Below are 20,053 nucleotides of genomic sequence, written 5' to 3'. Positions count from 1 at the left end.
ATTCTTTTTTCCCCCCCCTTGCTAAATTTCAAGCATGTCGAGTCACTATTTAAGTTTAGCTAGTCCTACAATTAGCGTCTAGTCGTCTATACTTGCTTTAATTAGCTGGACTAAAACACTCACTATCACAGTTTTTAATGTTTACAAAACCAGTCTCTGTATTGTTTATTGCTAATATGACATGATTATTGTCTTCTCAATGAACGTGTAACAAACACGAAGCTTAGTTAAACCAGCTACCAGTTAGCTTAACCATAACGTTAGCATATCTTAGCTGTCATTTTTAGTGTGATGGTGTCGTAGTTGTTGTGTCTATCTTTGAGTGTCAAACCTTGCTTGTGCCCTTCATTTTTTCATGATTTTATAAAATTGTATTTTTAGCTTGAGCTAATTTTCATTCAAAAACAGAAAAAAATGCTCACTACCTCGACTAAATAGTTTCTGTCAAGGTTTGTTAAACACTAAGTCAAAGTCAAATTGAGTCTCAAACCCTTCAATTGAAGACATATTCATTGAGAAATGTTTTAGTTTTCTTCGCAGTGTGTGAACGAAAATTAGTGGCAAAGTGTGACGATTTGCCAAGAAATGTAAAATTCTCAAAACTTACCTCCACTATCTCTGTTCCTTGTCCATTCATTGGCATTTTTCACCCTCAAATATCGTGGCTAGGTCCAAAATATGATGCATGATTATTAAAACATGACCCAATACAAAAGGACATTTTGGTTCATGTTGAATTCTATTGTATTACAGATAAAAGAAGCGCTACCACTAAAGGAATCACGACCAGAGTTAAACGCGGACGGGAAAACAGGGAGCCTTTAATTGTTTTGTTTGAATACAATCCAAGCTACTTTTAAACTATTGTGTTCTCGGCAGGCTCGGGGAGAGATAAAACTGCAATTAATTTTAAAAGGGAGGCAAACAGCGAGACAATACATCAAGTGGCACAAGTATTGGCGGCGGCGGCGGCGGCGGGCAGGGCCTACGTGAGCTGCGGCATGACGTAGCGTATGATTGCAAGCGCCGTTGCCGGATAATTTCGTTAGGCTGGGAAAGTGGGATACTGACTGGCAACTATGAAAACAAGCTGATTTCCCGCTACAAGTCCATTTTTGAAAATGTTATAAATCATAAACCTATCTTCATTCAGCCAAGTCACATGTTTGTTTGTTTTTTTATAGAAAAATCTCACAGCACACCACCACCAAAACAAGGAAAGCCCACTTAGCTTAATGCTAACAAACAATGCCAAATGCCCTTGACATGCTAACATTAGCAAAGTAGTAATTAGTGTCAAGGAAGTAAGGTAAATTAAAGTATAAAGAGTCATATCTATGGTTTAAACTATTAACTTTTTTTAGAAGAGAGTGAATTAAATTATTTTTGCTATTCATGGCAAGTAAATAGAGGCTCAACATGTGTGAAAACTTTACTGGTTAAGTGGCAAAGGTCCCGTGTGTGGACTTGTTCCTGGACTCGGGACATATTGAAAGCACCTGCCCGAGCATATGCCGCCATGATCAGCCAGGCCTTGCGCGAGCGTCGCTGCGGATGTCGAACCACAGGGGGCAGCGTGTGATAGACAGAAGGGTCGCGTCCTTATAGTCGTGTCTTCGGGAGAGACTTTCTTCTTGCCCCTGTTACCGCCGCGGCGACGGCAGCGTAGGGGTCACTTAGGGGGTAAACTTGGTAAACTCGTCTGGAGCTGTGTCCTCAATTGACGAGTCGCCCTTCTGATTTCTCTCCTTAATTACTGTTAATCGGAGGAACCTTGGCACATGCTAATGAAGCCGGGACAATTTGATGAGGGACAGATCACACACACGCACATAAAACCCCACACACCCGGTTGTCCTTTTAATGTTACTGTCATAAAACAAAGAGAATTACACATCGTGTATTCAAAACAACTACATAACCACTGCTAGCTTAATAATGCTAACCATTTTCTGCCGCGTTTGAACTCCCACATAATATAGCCGATTTATACCGTTCCAATTTCAACATGCTCCAAAAATTCACCCCAACCGGGCTTATATTTTTCTCATTCAACATACTTAGTTTTCCCATAATTTAACATTTTATAAATATATTTAAAAAAAACATTATTTTTCAATATATCTACTAACTAAATATATCATAAAATTAAAAAAAATACATTAATGTCGATCAAACGTATAAAATATGAATTCATCTTCATTGACAACTTTGTGTATTATTCCACAGTATTCAAGACAATTACGTAATGTTTCAAAGTTGAACCCAAGTCAGCTATAGCTCAGTGGTTAGAGCAGGTGACTAGTGCGTGTGAGACCAAAGTTCGTATTCTGTTTGGAGCGGATTTCAATCCAAGTTTAATTTCATATATCAATTTTTGTTCAATTATTTGGCATCAATATATTTGACATTTGTGAATAAGTACAAACTTTGGAAATCAACTAGACAAAGTGCTATTAGCCGAATGCTAATATTTGAATACATGTGCTTATTTTGTAAATTGAAACATCAATTACTTAAGTACTAAAATAAGGTCCAAAGCGGGGTTTGAACCCAGGTACTCTGGTACTGTGGTGGAAGGCAATTGCTCTAATATTGAGTTAACTTTGAAATTTGAACGATGTAAATCGGAAGTATTATGTGAGAGTTGTTACACGGCAAAAACGTGTGGTGAATAAATAACGTAAGTGGGAATGCTTCCGATTTTAATATCAAACAAAATAATCGTGATAATGATTTCCCCCCCCCAAATTGCTCAGGCCTACCAGAGAAAAGAAGGTACTCAAATTTGGCCCAAAATCAAAAACATTTGAAGAAAAGTCTTCCCTGGAGCTAAAGCAAGCCCAATCTAAAAAATAAATAAATAAATTAAATAAAAACCTCTTCGTCTACAGCCGTCTGCCCGCCACAGCAAACAGAATTAATTATGACTTACGTCAAGTTTTTTTATTTTTTTTTTTTTTTTGATAGCTCGGCAATGCGGCGATAGATTGACGGCTCATTGTTGCAAAGGCATACAATCAATCTGGCCTATTTTCACCCACGAGCATAATTACAGCGCAAGGCCTGAGCTGAAGCCGCGGTGATGCCTTCCCACTCCCTCTTCAATGTAATGAACTGTGACTGGCGTGTGATTGCATGCATTCAAGGACGCCACTTCCCAAGATCAACAAGCACGCGGCAATTAAATACAATCCTTTCTTCTTGTTCTGGATATTGACTCCAGTCTAAGTACGACATTTAGCGTTGAAAACGGGACACAAAATCAATATTTCAATGGGTTTATACGGGTACGGCTCGTGTCAGCGTCTGCTAACGAACAGATAATCCCATTTGTCGGTACAGTGAACGCACGTTCATCGTGGGGGATACTTTTCAGATATACCACTAGTACTTTTGATATATAAAATTCCACCCAAAAAAAACAAAAAAACAATGACAGATAATTTTAAAGAAAGACCTAAATATCCCAATATAGCATTTTTCCTCAAAATTGCATGAAGGTTTTATTCTTCTCATTTCTAATTTGTAGTTCTAATCCAAAAACGGGTGCAAGATGACGGCCTGTATGCAAGAACCGATGCCGATACCTGGTATTGATACTCGACCATCCTTAATAAAAAAATATTTTATGTATTGTAATGTATGTTTGTTAGATCAAGTATGCGCCTTGAGGAGGCGGGGCCTTGTGGGTTGGTTTGTGATGTCGCATGTGGGGCTCTCCCACATTACAGTCGGAATAGTAAAAAAAAAAAAAATAATCTTTTAAAAATACAAATAAAAAGTAAGGCCTGACCGATATGGATTTTTTGAGGCTGGTGCCGATTCCGATATTTGGCAAAATAAAATTCTGATAACCGATCAAACAGCAGACTAATAAATAAAATATATATTATTTTTTGGGGTCCCTTAAAGCTTTTAACAATAACGATATGAATTACAGACAGAACATTTGAATCTTTTTTTTTTAAAATAATACTTTGTCCTTTACTATATGTTTGACTTTAAAATTGAGAGAAAAATCGACTAAAATTAGCTAATTCATTGCCGATTTTTAAAAAATACAGTCAGAAGTTGACTTTTTTTTTTTTTACAACACTTAGTGCTTTAGTATAGGGTTAACTTTAAAAACACAGAAAAATCAGCCGTTTTTTTGGGGGGGGGGGGTGTTGAAGGTCATTAACATTGTCTTATATAGTAATATGTTATTGTGTCAAAAAATAATAATAATTCTGCAAAAAAACAAGAGGTTGATTTGACTGATTTTAAAACAGCTAATATTGCTCGATTAATTAATCGGTTGGCCACTGATAAAAAGTATGTTGAAGTGATACATTTTGAAGTGACAGTCAGGATGGAGCTAAGTTTAGCCTGGGGGGAACGTGGACGTTACAATTTTCGAAATCCAAACATCTCTAAGCCATTTTTTTTTGTGTAATATTGTAAAATAACTTTGAAATGATATTAAAGTATTTTGTGATCATAATTTTTTAGTATGGAATAGTTCAGTTTTATGCTAGTAAATGTAAGACGTTCAAAAAAAAAAAAAAAGATTAGGGAAGGTCTCACAAATAGCTGGTTTACTGTATTAGCAATAAGGTCAACGAGAAAATCCGCCGGTTTGCGTCTGGAGCATCAATCACGGTCATCGGCATAAATAAAAGATGATCGGACATCTGATTACATTCAATTCACGGGGAGCAACGCGCGCTCAGCGAGCGATAATTAACCTCCTGCTTAGCGTCGGCCGCTAATCCAAAATGTGCAATTCCGCTAGTTAGGTGTTCAGTTAGCGCTAATTTTAACATCCGAGCAGACTTAAATGTTTTAATTAAATAGCAAACCCTCTCATAATTCAATTGACATACACTGTAATAAATGTCTGCTTCAATCCGACAACAAATACACTAGATTGAGTCATTTGCCATTTTGCGGCGTTAGCCTGCAGCGAGGGCTTTTCCAGCGTGCTACCAGTAGCTAAGTGCCAGATGTGCTAGGCGAGTAGCTGCATGATAAATGGCAGCGGGTGAGCCCCCTGCTCTCGCATCCCACCGCCAGTCCCTCGGCATGCAGCTTTGCGGGCCAAATGGCATCCGCATCCCTCCCCAGCTGACATTTAAAGCCTCTGCCATGCTACCCCAGCTGTGGACACCACAGGTCCCCCCCTCCCACCGCCTCAACCCTGCAACCCCACCTTCCTTCAGTCTCTCCCGGGCACCGAGCCATCGGCCCCCAATGCCACCAGCGCCGGTCAAAACATTTGCATAAACAGCCAGCTTTCAAAGGAACGTGGCGGGTAAAGATCATATTTAACAATGCAGTCATTTGTCATTTTATCACAGTTCCGTTCCTATATAGCATTAGCGTTAAGCTAGCGGCTTGAGAAGCTAGGCAACATGGTTGTTTTTGTTTTCTGTTCGGATGGACAAAATGCAGCAAATATATCCCAAAAAATCCCTTGTGTGAAAAGTTCGTATTTTAGAGTCCTGCTGGAGTCTTAATCTTCATTGTGACAGATCAAACGCGCAGGTAGGTAGCCATTTTCTAATCCTTTTTTTCTGGGATTTTGTTCATTTTGCGGGGTCGTATCTGAACAAATTGCTCCTAGTTTTGTTGTGTGCAGGGAAGGTGGATCTTTATTCTCGTAACATTACACCACTTATTCTTCTAAGTTAAATTAATGAGGGAGGGTTAATTAGTTATGTTTCTTCTATCTACGCACTTTTGACGCCGCATCATTTATTTTTGTGGACCATCGAGGTTTGTTGACCCCCGTTTGAGAACCATTCAACTGACGGTTTCAAAGCAAATAGTGTTTTGCAATAAAATATTCGGGTTCAAATATTTAGCTGGTTAGACCATGTCCCTTTGATATCAAATGTGCAACACTAACTTGAACAACAATGTATTCATACTTCCAGTGGAAGTTTATGAATAATAAATGTGTATTTTGTTCTACTTAGAAGACTTTGTCTAATGAATATTTATTCCTGCCATTTTTTCCCCCTCTTTTCAAATCCGGCGTAGTGTTGTTATCAGACGGCATCAGTCCCATTTTGTTTTCCTTTAATCTAAAAAAGGGCGGAATATTGCAGGCCTATTACTAACAAGCACCAACCGGCAGCGGATGCAATTCCTCCATCCAGTGAGGACAATTCATTCCGATGGGGGGGGGGAAACTTCAAAGGAGAAGCGCGTATTGACCATTTTCCTTCATGAGAGCCACGAGGGCCGTGCATGTTGATCTGGATGCAGCGAGTATCTTATGTACTCGAAAACATGTCTGCCAAGCTGAATCAGAAAAGAGAAAAAAAAAAAACAACAACTCAATTTTACGTCAATTTCGGGATAGCGTCTTCTCGTCTCCGTGTAAAAGTTGGCCAATGAAGGAAAGCCTTCACCCACTGGAGGGTATATTCCGTTTTTATGATGTCGCTTTTAAACTCTGCTGCAATAGATTTGAAATAAAACATTTGATTGTGTTGTTTTAAGAGGTTTAACAAAAATATTGCATTTGCCAATTAGGAATTTACAACTATAAGAGGGTGTACGTGTAATATATTAAATCACCGCCATATGAAATGCTTACGCCTTAGCTGCCCTGAATGAATGTCATTAGTAATAACCAACATCATCAAGAGCACACGCAAATGGAAAGAGTTGACATTAAAGCACTTCAATGATGCTGGATGACTGTTTCTTGTTGTTGTGGCAGGAGGCTGATTAAAATCAGTTTTACTGTATATACCAAATAAATAAATAAATTAATTGGGGAATTTTGGAAACATTCCAAAAAGTTTTAACGGTTGAAGACAGTCTGTCTTTTCACAAAGAAATGTTGAAAATTTTGATGCATAAGGATGCAGGATACAGTTTTTTGTTGTTGCCGTAAACAGAAAATTTGCGGTAAATTTTCAAAAACCTTCCATGGGGAAGTAAAGCTGGGGAAGTTTTATTCTTGTGGCAAACTGTTTTTCTACTTGCCAAGAATTTTTGACAGGAAAAACTTGTTGCAACCTTTTGCAACTCATTAGGAACCTTGACAAAAAAACAACGTGCGCTATGTGCGCAACCCCTCACGGCTTAGTAAGATATCAAGCCCAGATCCCACTGAGCGGCGAACATTTGTTGATTGTTTGCAAGGGTTAGCGGATGTTGATTTATTTATTTTTTTAATCAGGGTGCGTTCAAAGACGTTTGCCAAAAGTTTTAATGGTCGCCAACTGGAGATGTTAAAAATTACGACAAGAAAAAAACATTAAAACGTTTGTAACCTTGAATGAACTCTGACAAGAAATCAACATTCACTACCTTGGAAAAACACTTGCACGTTGGCTGCTCAGTGGGATACGGGCTAAGCAGTCTGCGTGCATGTGATTGAAGAGTGTACTTGTATTAAATCTGGTTGTTTTAGCCAAGATTATGCTACAATAAAATTTTCCCCAACTGTATTTACTGCAAGTTCCCTGTTGAGGGCCAACTTTAAATTTTAATATTATATAATATATATAATAATATATTTAATATTTTAATATTTATTTACTCCCCTAAATTCCGGTTAATTTTGCAAACCTAGCAGCATAGCTTATTTATGTTGGAAAGTTGCTAAACGTGAAATTTTACTGGTTTGATGTTGTATTTTTATTTTTAAACACAAAGGTGATCAACTTACTGTACCTGACGAACTCGTGAGAGCGACAACTTTGGCGGCGGTTTTTCAGGCCAAGGGATGAAAAATTGCCATTATGCATGTTCATGTTTTTTTTAAAGCTCATTTTAATAATATTTGACTGTAAGGCCATATAGACAGTATAAAATATATGAAGTAAAGTCTTATATTTTAAATGGTTATATAACCACAACACCGATGCTATGCATGAACCCGTCTATGGAATTTCCCATTACTTGTTAGCATTAAGCTAAATGTGCATTTCTCTGTTTTGTTTTGTTGGACAGCGACCTTCAACTGGGAATGGCAACAAGCAGCTTGAAGCCTCATTTTTAAAGAATTGTTCACTATCTGCCAAACGGCTGCTTGTTTGTTGTGAAGTTCGGTGAGTTCAGTGCCACCAACCAGCGTTCCTCACAAATTTTTGCTTGGAAAGTGAAAGAAAGATTTTTTTTTTGCAGAATGACAGCTCGTACCTTGAATAACTCCCAATATACACACATGCACAATAGACTATATAGCCTACATGTGTAGTTTTTTTTTTTCACTATTCCAAAGCTTCACAATGAAAAATCATTATTTCTGGACATAACTGAATGGCTTGCTAAGTTGTGCGCGTATCTATAGAGTGCACAGGCGTGCTTCCAATCCATTGCGCATTGGCCTTCAACTGCCTTTTTGTCCCACCAACCTATGCAATCTCCTTCCGACGGTGTCATGAACCCAAACAATAAAAGCATCGCACGCCTATAAATGTTTCAGCGGCGCGGCTGTTTGTGTGTATTTCAAAGTGGCTGAAATGCCATTAGCGCGGCGGATCTGGATGTGAAATGTCACCGCCGAGCAGCCCCCGCTGCGCCCGCAGCACTGCCCGAGTCAGTCGGCCTCTTTGGAGGACTCCAGCTGCCTCCCCGCTGATGAAAGCCCGACCGCCGGCTCGGCTTCTCGGCAACCTTTTACCATCACGTGACCTTTTTGGACCGCAGAAATGCTTTTGATAGCATGCCATACAGTTTGGTATTTGCTTCTTTGTATAGTATGGCAGGATGCGCGCTCCTCACAAGCGATGGGGGAGAAGAGCGAACTTGTCTGGTTTTAATAAGTGTCAAAACACATTTCTCTTCCTCATAGGCATATATAAAAAGGCAGTTGTTGTTTTCCAGTTATACTGGGTTATGTTTAAAACGACGGGGGGGGGGGGGGTGGTCTTTGGTTTACGACCGTCCCGACATTTTCGAGGTTACGGTGCATTAGAAGAAGGCATGCTCAGTTACCACCGTACTGACGGTTTTTATTGCATTGTTTTATGGTTATAGCCTAGAAGTGTTTTTCATACATATATTTACTGTAATATGACATTTCCAGGTTATGAACAGTATGCAGTGAACTACTCTGCGCAGGTAAAACTCGCAGGTAGCACAGTCTTTCCCCACTAAAATGAAGTCCAGCCTCACCAAAAAATAATGTGTTTTTAACTCATTCACTCCAAGCCATTTTCACTGAAGCGACCCCCTTAGCCCCCCGGCTGTTTTACTGGATTTTGACTGTTTTTGCAAGGCCCACAGAATAATGTTCTAGTGCGATAAAAACATGTAACTTACCAAAAGAAAAATTAGAGTCTCTTCTTCCATCAGGAAAACAAAAGTATATGTTTCCTTCCTTTACAGCAATTAACATTAGAATATAGCTTAGTTTCATCATTATTCACAAACTTGTTGAAAACACCGGGAAAAAGACCTTGTTGCAACATGGCCCTGGCTGATCTCTTATACTCTGCTGCCACCTGCTGGTTGTTTTTTTTGTAATACTTTAAGCCACCTCTTCATGTCAGAAGCTGTATCAAAACCTTGTTTGCTCTTGCATTAAAACAACAACATAAAAAACTTATAAATACGTTTTGGGGAGTGAAGCACAAAGTATTAAAAAACATATTTACACGTTTTGGGGTTTGAATGAGTTAATAAGGAAAGTAGTACTTTGTAATATTGCACTTGACAAAAGCATATAGTAATAACTAGGGATGAGCGAGTACCGGTATCAGGCAAAAAGTGATAGAGAACATACCTAATAATAAAATAGAAAGGTTTGTTTTTTCCCGGAGAGCTCAGTATTATTCATTCGACAGCCTTCTCGAGTCAACGTCAACATTATCGCTCTCGCTTTCTCTTTTTTTCTTAATAGTTACTACACTGCTGTTTTATTTACAAATAACACAGGGGCAGCAACAGAGGCCCCAGAATTGAACCCTGTGGAACACCATACGTTCCATTATACATGTCAATTTATATTGCAAATATTTGTCCGACCGCTTTCTTTTTTTTGCTCAACATAGATAGTATGAAGGACAAAGATGATAGAATCGTTCGATCTTTCTTGTCTTTCTCCATATGTTGCTCCAACATTTGTGCTCCAATAGCGGCTGACATCACATTTGCTATGCGTTAGCTAGCGTTATCATTGGTATCAAGAGTGTAATTTTCTGTTTTGTCTTTAGTCTGACACTCAAATTCCGTCTACCAATGTTTACCAAGAACTCTTGGTATAAAGATATTTTATGTCAAATGGGCAGCTAGCTAGAGATGCTAACGTGGCGGCCCTCATAATCACTCACTGTGCCTTTTTGTCAAACATCACAAGGTCGCAAAAGGTAAGCAGTAACCGACAAAAAAAAAAGAATGATCTGACGTACTTCAAAGTTTGATATTTTTCCTCTCAAACAACCCTGAACATCAGAACTGCTTTAGCAGACAAACCCACGTCACACTTATTGACTCCCAAAAAGTTTGAGGGCTATTTTTCCCCCCAATGTTTTGCTCCAAATCACAAGTACGAGCACCGACTGTGCATCGCATACACAAACAAAAGCCGGCCAGCGCAAGAACTTGCCTTGCTGCCATATATGATTTACATCCCGGCGCTTGAATCACCAGTTGACATGCAGCTGGGGGAATTTGGCACTTAATGAGAGCCTCTTAACATAAGCAGTATGCTAGAGTTATCTCCCAACACGAAGCCCGCTGTCAAAATGTCAGCGGATCTCAATTCAGCCACCGAATGACTCCCACCGGGACCCCCCCCCCCCCCCCCCCCAAGCGGCGGTGAATCCAGGGGTGGAAATGCAAGGGGGGGGAGGGAGTGGGATGCCCTTTTCGACTCGATGTGAGGTGACAAGTTGAAAAAGCTGATAAAGGATCTCTTGAAAAGAATTCACAGAAAAAAATGCATGTTTTGAACAGGTAGCAAAATAAATCATTTTTAAATTCGTCCCAAAACCAAGATGAAATCTCGAGGCCGAATATCGGCAGACGTGCTATCATTCTCTCCTCAGACGCTCTCCAAGGCTTCTCGGCATTGTGCGTTTGTCTTTATGAAGTCTTTCATTTCCAACCGTCGCCAAAGCAAGAAAAGAAATCCACTGAACATCACACGGCTCCTTTTCAGAAATATCCTTCCCGGCATCCCTTTTATTTTCCACACCTCTCCACACCAGAGAAGGTACCCTCCTACACGTACACACACTTTCCAGGCCTTTGGGGAGGAGGTTAATGGGGGTAGGCAGATGCTTTCTAGTGATACTCGTCACGACAACAGTATCCAATGAATGCATTCCAACACCCCAGAAGTTGCACAACCTTGAGTTGGACCACAGTTCCCAATTTAATAAGTTGTGACATTACACAAGTTGTATAGCTCCAAATTTGACCAAAGTTTCAAACGAATAGTGTCCGACAACCCAGAAGTCTTACAATTCAAATTTCAAGCATATCACCCAGTAAATCTTTTCTCAAACCACAGAAGTTGTACACTTTGGAGTTCAACCGCAGTGTCCAATGGAAAGTTTCGAAAACCTCAGAAGTTGTACAGAAAATATTTCAAAATTGTTTGGCATAATTCGTTTTTAAGTAATTAATGGCTGATAGGTTACCCCCCAAAATGCTAATATCTCTTCGACAGACTTCTTTGACACCAATTCCTATTTAGACAGGGCTTTGGCGTCCTCTAGTGGGCATTTAAGAAAGAGCGCCAAAAATATGAACAGGGAATTATTGCATAGAAAATGACTGGATAATTGATCTGAATGGGGAATTTTGTTTTGAAAGCGGACCAAATGAAAGTAGGACTGGTGTCACAAAACCAGCAGGATTTTTTTCCTGTTCACACCTCTTGCAAAACTTGCGAGATGTTGCCAGACGGCCTCCATTTGCTATTTGGGTCGGCACGCTCATTCCCACTTGGGACTGGGCTGTTAATCACAATCCTCCTCACGGGCATACTTCATTTACGGAAAAACATTTTTGGTTGCATTTTCCGGTTGGGGGCGTGGACGCCGGCGGGATCCGGAATGGACTGGATGGATATTGCAGCGCCGATTGATGGATGTCTCCTTCCCCCCACTCTGACATTTGCTTATCCTGGTCCGCATCTGCCGCTATTGACGTGCGCTCGATCCCGACATCTTTGCTAAGCTGTTTTGTCATTTGTCACCTCTTCAATAGAAACGGAAGAACGGAGGGGCGTTGCCAGTGATAAGACTCAAGCCTCCTGTCAGGTTGGTTCCCGGGTCAATTTGAACCAGGCTATGTTTAATGTTGAAAACACATACATGTTTTATATAAATCTTTATTTTTTCCAGTTTCATCATGAAATACTGATATTTGTACGAGTTATTTTATTTTGAAAGGGGTTATTTTGACCCACGTGATGTTTAGTTTTTCTAAAAGCATTCCAATACACAACAGGAACCATTTTTAATTGAAAATATGACAAAGCAAACCATTTGAAATATCTGTTGATGAGATGTTTCATCTTGGAAAACTTTAAAATGGGTCCATTTGACCCGGGTTGTATGTTCCAAAAACATTTTGATAAACGATAAACCCTTTGGTTATGTTAGTTTCTTAACAATGTTCATGGGTCATTGTGACCCCTTCTAATGTTTAATCATCAAAAAATGTCATATAACTCAATGCAATGTTTTTAATATTTTTTAAAAACAAACTGAACAAACATACCGGTATGCCCCCCCCCCCCCCCCACACACACACACACACACACACATTTTCTAAACAGGTATATAGTAAAAAAGTTAATGTCAGATGACATTTAATAAAATAGGACATTTAATAAAATGGATGTGAAATTATTGGACATTTTGGAAATTGAAAACTGTGGTCCAACCTGGATTTGAGAAGTGGGCGTGGAAAGTTGTACTTAGAACATTTTCAGTCTTTCCCATTGAAAAAATGAATGGGGAAAAGTTGATATTTAACATTAAATTGTGCACAAACTGTAAGTAATGTGGAATCAGACCATATATTCCCGGGAAGGCGTGAATTTTTTAAGCAAGTTGAAATTTGAACGGTATATTATTGTGTGTGAGTTATTGCGCAGCAAAAAAGTGTGGAGAATAAAAAGTGCCCGATATAATAATAAAGGTTAGAAACAACATAACAACAATTAAACATTTTTAGTCTTTTGATGTGAAGTTAAATAGCAAAATAAAAATATGTTGGGTCAGTTTAACCCGGTATATTTGCAATGTTACAAAAGCATCCAGTGAATAATTTTTATAGCTCACAATTTTGTTTTCATTGCAAATATGTTTTAATGAACCATTTGTTGATGCCAAGTTTCAGAGCAAAAAAAATACAAATAAATCTTATTTGTTCATTTTGTTAATGACACCCACCACAGTGCCTGCTTGTGGAAGTACGCCATCCACACTAATACGCTACTACGCTTAATTTGTCCCTCTTAGGCATTCTCCGAGCAATTTAAACAGCAGATTTTTTTTTCCCCCGGTAAAAAGAAAAGCCCACTCTGCAAGTTCCTCGCATGCAGTGGCTCATATCTGTCAATTTAGGGCCAATTTTGTGAAAGCAGGCTTTTGGTTTAACACCTTTTAAACTTAATGCATTTGAAGAGCCCACTCGACAACCTCTCCTGTTAAAAGCGAGCATTTTGCACAACTTATTCTCAACTCGACGCATCTTCAGCACAAACCGGTGACATCATCACATCCAGGGATGTGGTTCGACATCACTCAGGGAGATGATTATCTTCAACTATCATACGATTCACTAAAATTCACATTGAATCCAATTAGAGTTCAATGCAATTAAAATAGTGATCCCATTAAATCACTTAACCCATTCACTGCCAGCCATTTTCACGGAAGCAACACCCTTCGCTCCCGGCTGTTTTACTGGATTTTGACTGATTTTGCTTGGCTCACTGAATATTGTGATCTATTGCTATAAAAACCTGGAACCTACCAAAAGAAAAATTAGAGTCTCTTCTTTCATCAGGGAAAAAAAGTATATTTCTATCCGTTTCCGTTTTGCAGCAATTAGCATCATTATTCACAAATCTGTTGAACACAGTGGGGGAAATCAAAATCAAAATCAAAATCAGAATTAATTTATGTTTGTGCAATGTCAATTTGAAATTTGAAAAAAGGGATGTGAATTTAAACTGAAAAAAAAAATCGGATTCATCGATTAATAATCAAACAAATAATCGACGGATTAATCAATTACTGAAATCCTTCCTAATTGCAGTCCTAATTCCCTCTATTTAAGATTAACTCCATGATTCAACCCAACTACGAAACTATTACTTCAAATTACACTTAACTTTCACTCCTACTATTTTGATTCAACCTTTATTTAACCAGCTAGATCAGTTGACGATACGATTTGAATCACGAGACACACACATTTCATCTCGAGAGAGAAAAGAAAACTTTTTTTGTGCGGGACTTTAAATTCTGCACTTCCTCGACGTCACTCTCTACAAACACAAGTCAAGGCGCATATTTTCTCCCCATGAGGTGGAAGGCAGGCATCCCCCCCCCCCTTCCTCCCTCCGCCTCTCTCCTGCAGAGGGACTATTATTGCAGCTAATTATCTACAAATAGGCCCGATATGACAAACACAGCCCCCGCCACTAAGTGCACAAAATCAGTCAGTGCGGGTAGAAGTGAATGAAAGGGAAGCAAGTGTAGGAACAAGATAAAAGTCACTGTGATGAAATAAAAAAGAAAAGAAAAATGGAGTGGGGGTGGGGGGGGTGGGGGTGGAATCAGATGAATGAATCAGATATAAATGAGGAGAATATCAAGAGACAATGCGGAGTAAGACGAGGCATATAAAAGCGAGACAGATGGGCAAAGAAAGACAGCAAAAGGGACAAACAGAGCAAAACGACGGCGTCGAGGGCGCGCGTGACGGCTGTTGCCATGGGCAACCGTCCCGCCACGCACAGGCGGCATCCATCCCAGCATGCCCGGCGATCGGGCCGGCTCAGGGCTCTCTGCTCGCTGTCTGTCTCATTTCCGCACAGAAACTCATTTACTATGACGCATCAATGGGCGCTTGATTAGATCCTTACCTCTGACACATATGAATATTTATCAGCATGGGCTGAATACACATTTACTCTTCCTTTCATCTGGATCACTCTTGAGGGTCCTCCGGTTCCCCTCTTAATTTCTGTCCAATGAATATGTCACGGGTGCGTCGCCAGGGACCCACAAGCCCTCCAGATAATCTGGACGCGGTGGCGGTGCAAACAAAAACACCGAAAACGGGCTTTTTTGTGTGTGTGTGTGTCTTGTGTTTTATTCGTCATGGCGACAAAAGCTCTCAGGGCGGGAGGGACGGCAATCACGGCAAAAAAACAACAACACTTAAGCGGATATACGTCGACGATACGGCGGACGGCTTAAGATGTCGGCGTGAGGTTGCACAAATGAAGCTGCAGGTGTGAAATGGATGCCAAAACAAGTGGTTGTTATTTCGTTCCCCTTGAGGACAAACACAATTAAAAGGCTAAACCTGACATTTTTATTTCATCTTCTCCTACAACTAATGAATTGGTTCTATAGCTGTGGATGTTGAAGGTTGGGTTCAATATTTCGACCCAGTAGATTGGGTTGAAAAGTAGGTTTGGACAATTGCATTTCAGTAGTTGTCAGTTTTACATGGATTTTCGCTATTCACTATGCCCTGTGAATAATTGTATGACTAAAATGTAACAAGCGCTACAAAACAGCACAAGCCGTATAGAAAATAGACAGACAGATATTTTTAGTGAACGTAACTTACGTCACTGACTCCAGCCTCCACTATCTTCAGGCCTGTCTCCTTCTCCAGCTGCTGCTTCCCTTGAACTGCGCAGGAGACAAAAGCGGAGGCGGTGGTGAATATGAGCAGAGAATGACAAAGTAGCACTTTTTTTTTTTTTGGTTTGTTTTATTCCCACTTGCTGCCGCGGAACAAGTTGGTCACCAATACCGAAAGTGATGCAACGGATGAGACGGCGTGAGTCAGATGTCAAAATGATCGCAGGGAACGGGCGGCCCACGCGGGAATGCGTGTCATTTAGCTCACGGTCGACGCAACCGCAAAAATAAACCGCTGTTTGTGATACAGTCGATCAATCGTTCTGAAAGGACGGCGGTGGTTTTAGGGAGAAGAGCGTCCGTGAAGTTTCTGTCACGATATTTGAGTAGTCACTTGGATGCTTTAAGTTATTTATTCCCATTCTACGACGGTGTATTAGGGCCACGGGTATATATATATATATATATATATATATATAAATATATATATATATATATATTTATTTATTTTTTTTCTCTCGGGATATTGCACCCGCCCTCCAAAAAAAATAAAGATTTATATATATATATAATTTTTTTTTTTTTTTACTTTTTTGGGGGCGGGGGCAATATCCCGAGAAAAAAACTCGCCACGTTACAAAGTGGCTAATTTGCAAGTTTATAGTCTCAACGCTGACAAACAATGCGAAAGCCATACACGAGCTAACAAATAGCACTAGCGATGCAGTTGTAACCCAGTGAGCAACGCACGTACTGTATATTTGAGATTATTTGACATCGGCAATGCGTCACAAACACTAGCAGAGAAAGTCCAATCAAGCCAGCAATCCACAAGTCAAAACCATAAAGATGGCTTAACAGAATCAAGAAAACTGGGATAACTTCTGGGGCGTTCCGACTTGCAAGGTACGATTGGTTCGAAGGCCATGAAAATGAGCTGAGAGCCAACTCGCGCCATTTAATTCGAGCAACACTGTAACGATGCAAAACGTTGGCGAGTGCAACCGACTGAATCTGAAGTGTGTTCGTTAATAACTTAAGCCCCCTTCTTTTGTCCTTACAATAATTAATACACCGCGCATCTCGCCATCTCATCAAATACGCCGAAGCCATTTCCAGCGGCTCGCTTCGTCAGACATATTCTCATGTAAATCCCGCACATCCATCACTTCCTACCTTTGAAGCAAAACACGTACGTTGAAAAACAAAAATCAAAGGGTGCTTTCATAGATGAGGCCCAATGAAATAATGCGCGGAAAATGCCGCATCCTTTTAATTGAGTTTGTTAGCATGTGAATGTGAGTTCAAGCCAGCAGGTCCTTTAAATCCCATTTCCCCCAGATGAAGGCTATGCAAATGACCCTGCGGAGACTCAAGCCCACCTCGCACTCCACATCGGGCCGGGGCCGGTTTTAATTAGGATTTTAATCTATCCCGGTGATTCCACTCGGGCCACGATGTATGCGGCATTCCATCTAATTAAGCATGCTACTTTTAGGATAATCATCCATCTCGCTCTCTCGCTCGTTCGCCGCCGCGCTCAAACCCTCTCGTCTTGCCCGTTTGAGAAGGACACATTGATCATTCTATCATCTCGTCAATATGGGGGGTGGGGGGGGTGGAGGGTGGCTGGCAAGGGTCGCATATACAGTGTGTGTAGGATTTGGTCTTATCCCAGGTAATAATAATAATAATAAAAATATAGTAGTAGTAGTCAAGGAGGCCGATAAATGATATATGGAGCCGATATAAATTTTCAGTGAAAGCAAAATAAATATTGGTGTATACCGCCACCTACAGCGCCGGAGTCCCCTCTCAATATTCACAAAAGAAGAACAGAGGGAAATGTCCGTTTTGCGCATTTTCTTTAAATTCGATTCAAAAATTTGAAACAATTGGATGGAAACCTGACTATAGTGTGGGATAAATGGAATGTTCCCTTTATGAATGTTATTTTCTTGAATTTACCTCAGACTTGTATCTGTGGCAATAAACAACTAAATCAAAACGAAAAACATGACTAACGACCACTCAAAGCACGTTTTTTTGTGTGTGGACGCCCTGTACGTTCAAAGCGCTAAAAGTCCAAATGCCACACAAGTCAAGTCAAGAAAATGCGCCATTAGCGAGAGCAGCAAAGTCTCCAACCCACGCGTCTGAGATGAAGCTCATTTTCAATTCGTGTTATGTATTTAGTCGTCTGGCTGCCAAGAGGGAGATACCTGGGTGCTGTTTAGGAGGGGGGTAATGAGCGAGGTAATTGGGCCCAGCTGGGCGAGGGCGTAGGTGGCGGGGAGGAGCGAAGACGCTCAAAAGGTCACGCAACGTTTCGCCGCTAATGAGGACCCCTCCGGGGCGACGGTGGCCGCGCAAGTCAAACGGCGAAAAGATTAGCCCTTAGTCAACAGGAGCCGCCACGTGACCGCCGCCCGGCTCGCCGACTGATATGTCGAAGCGGGCTGGAGCGGGTCGGTATTTACCGGCCAATCAAGGTGGAGGACTCTCCAATCAATGGCGAGAGAGGGACGGGGCCACTTTAAATGGAAACACAATCTACTCGCAGAGCTCATTAAGCTGCCGGCAGGACGGATGAGGGCTAGAAGCGAGCATCGCAACAGCTCATTGCTCTTCGTTTTTCTTACAGCTAACCGTCTTGCTTTTTGCAAAATAACACAGCTGGGAATGCAATTAAGATAACCAAAAGTCCAAATAATTTGTTAGCATACCCAAGTAGAAATTTCAGATATCTGTACTTCGCCTGAGTATTCTTTTATCATACGACTTTAACGTTTATTCTTAAATTACAAAAGACATACATGCAATACTTATGATGACACATTTCTGAGAGTGTCACCTATTTGATAATTTCAAGGTCACCTTACTTGTACTATAATACTGTATTAAGATCGTATTTAGGTCTACGTCATGTACTACATTCGGGAAGTAACTTGGCTGGCACGCCCATCCGCACGCGCCGATTTCATGAGCTTCAAATGAGCCAGCAAATATTCCTGACAGACTGTGGAAAAGAGACGTCAGGTCTCATTTCAGAGAGACTCCTCCAGACATTCTTAATGGGCATTGTCCGAGCCTATCTCGTCTCATCTCTGATGTGATCCCATCCCCTGCTGAAGCACAGCCCTTGATAAAAAAATAAAATAAAAAAAAACGTGTGCCATTTTTATCAGATTTCAATAAAACAACTGTGAAAAAAATCCTGTTTTTCAGTAAAGCAAAATACACATTCAGACATCTCTAAAAGATTATCCTGACTGATTATTTTGTAACTTCTGGTGTTTTTTTCCCCCTTCAAGGATCTGATCGGAAAATCGCGGTGTTTTTTTTTTAAACATGGAACCCAGGGGCAGCAGATACAATGACAACTGCAGAGGCCCCAGAAATAAACCCTGTGGAACACCATACCTTCCCTACCACTGAATATTTTACAGAAGATGTGATGTTCATCCGTACATGGCAACTCTCCAGAACTACACCTCACTGGCAAGACTGCAAAGGCCAACATCCAAATGAAAGAACAGCCTTTTTCAAACATGATTTTCAAGGTATTGCAGTTTATAGTCAATTCCACTTCAGCTTTGATGCAAGCGTGCAAACCCAATGTCGCTGAAAAAAAATAATTAAGTACTTGTATTCAGCAAAACAAGCCTGATTCAAATGATGAGCATCCCAACTCTCACAAGTAGGCGTGGGAAGAGCTGAAGAACACTTAAAAAGTTGATCAAGGCCTCGCCGGGAGAGAGGAAGAAAAGGCCATTTCAATCGGGGATTGGAAATCCTTGTCGCGCGCAACGAGGAGTAGAATTACGACGCGCGAGCCAGACTTTATGCGACCTTTAAATTGCTGGCGAGCATATGCACTCAACATCATTATCTGCCGTTGAGTATAATTTGATTAAAATGCGGCGCTTCTCCGCCATATGCCGCCGGATAATGTAATGGCGTCCCCGCCCTCATCGTGGATTCTAACGGCGATCCCCCGAATGATTATCATCAAGTCATCGGAGCTTAAAGTCATAAATATATATGTTCATTTCTCTGACACATGACATGTGGTTGTTATTGTTGGAAGCGATATAAATGCGGCGCGGCGAGATGGATCGCTTCCCATGGGCCCCTAAGTATTCGGCATTTCAGCGTGTCGTAATGCCTCCAAATGGGTGACTGGAGTTGCCGTTATTTCAGCCTGGCCCCGCTGATTGATCTGTTAATACGCAGATACGTCCCCCCACCGCCACCCC

At 40.6% G+C, this 20,053-nt stretch overlaps 1 protein-coding gene across 1 annotated transcript in view; it reads right to left on the bottom strand.

The window, feature by feature from the left end:
* ptprn2 (protein tyrosine phosphatase receptor type N2) overlaps positions 1-20,053 on the bottom strand; it is a 111,948-nt gene that overhangs the window by 38,126 nt on the left and 53,769 nt on the right. The window contains exon 11 of the mRNA XM_086065800.1: positions 15,778-15,842. Within this exon, the coding sequence (XP_085921926.1) occupies positions 15,778-15,842 (65 nt within the window). The remainder of the gene's footprint in view (positions 1-15,777; positions 15,843-20,053) is intronic.

The sequence above is a fragment of the Leptonotus elevatus genome, chromosome 21 (assembly GCF_054856555.1).
Source record: "Leptonotus elevatus isolate MCC_2025b chromosome 21, RoL_Lele_1.0, whole genome shotgun sequence".
Classification (NCBI taxonomy): Eukaryota; Metazoa; Chordata; class Actinopteri; order Syngnathiformes; family Syngnathidae; genus Leptonotus; species Leptonotus elevatus.
This window is presented reverse-complemented; position numbering and strand designations above follow the sequence as displayed.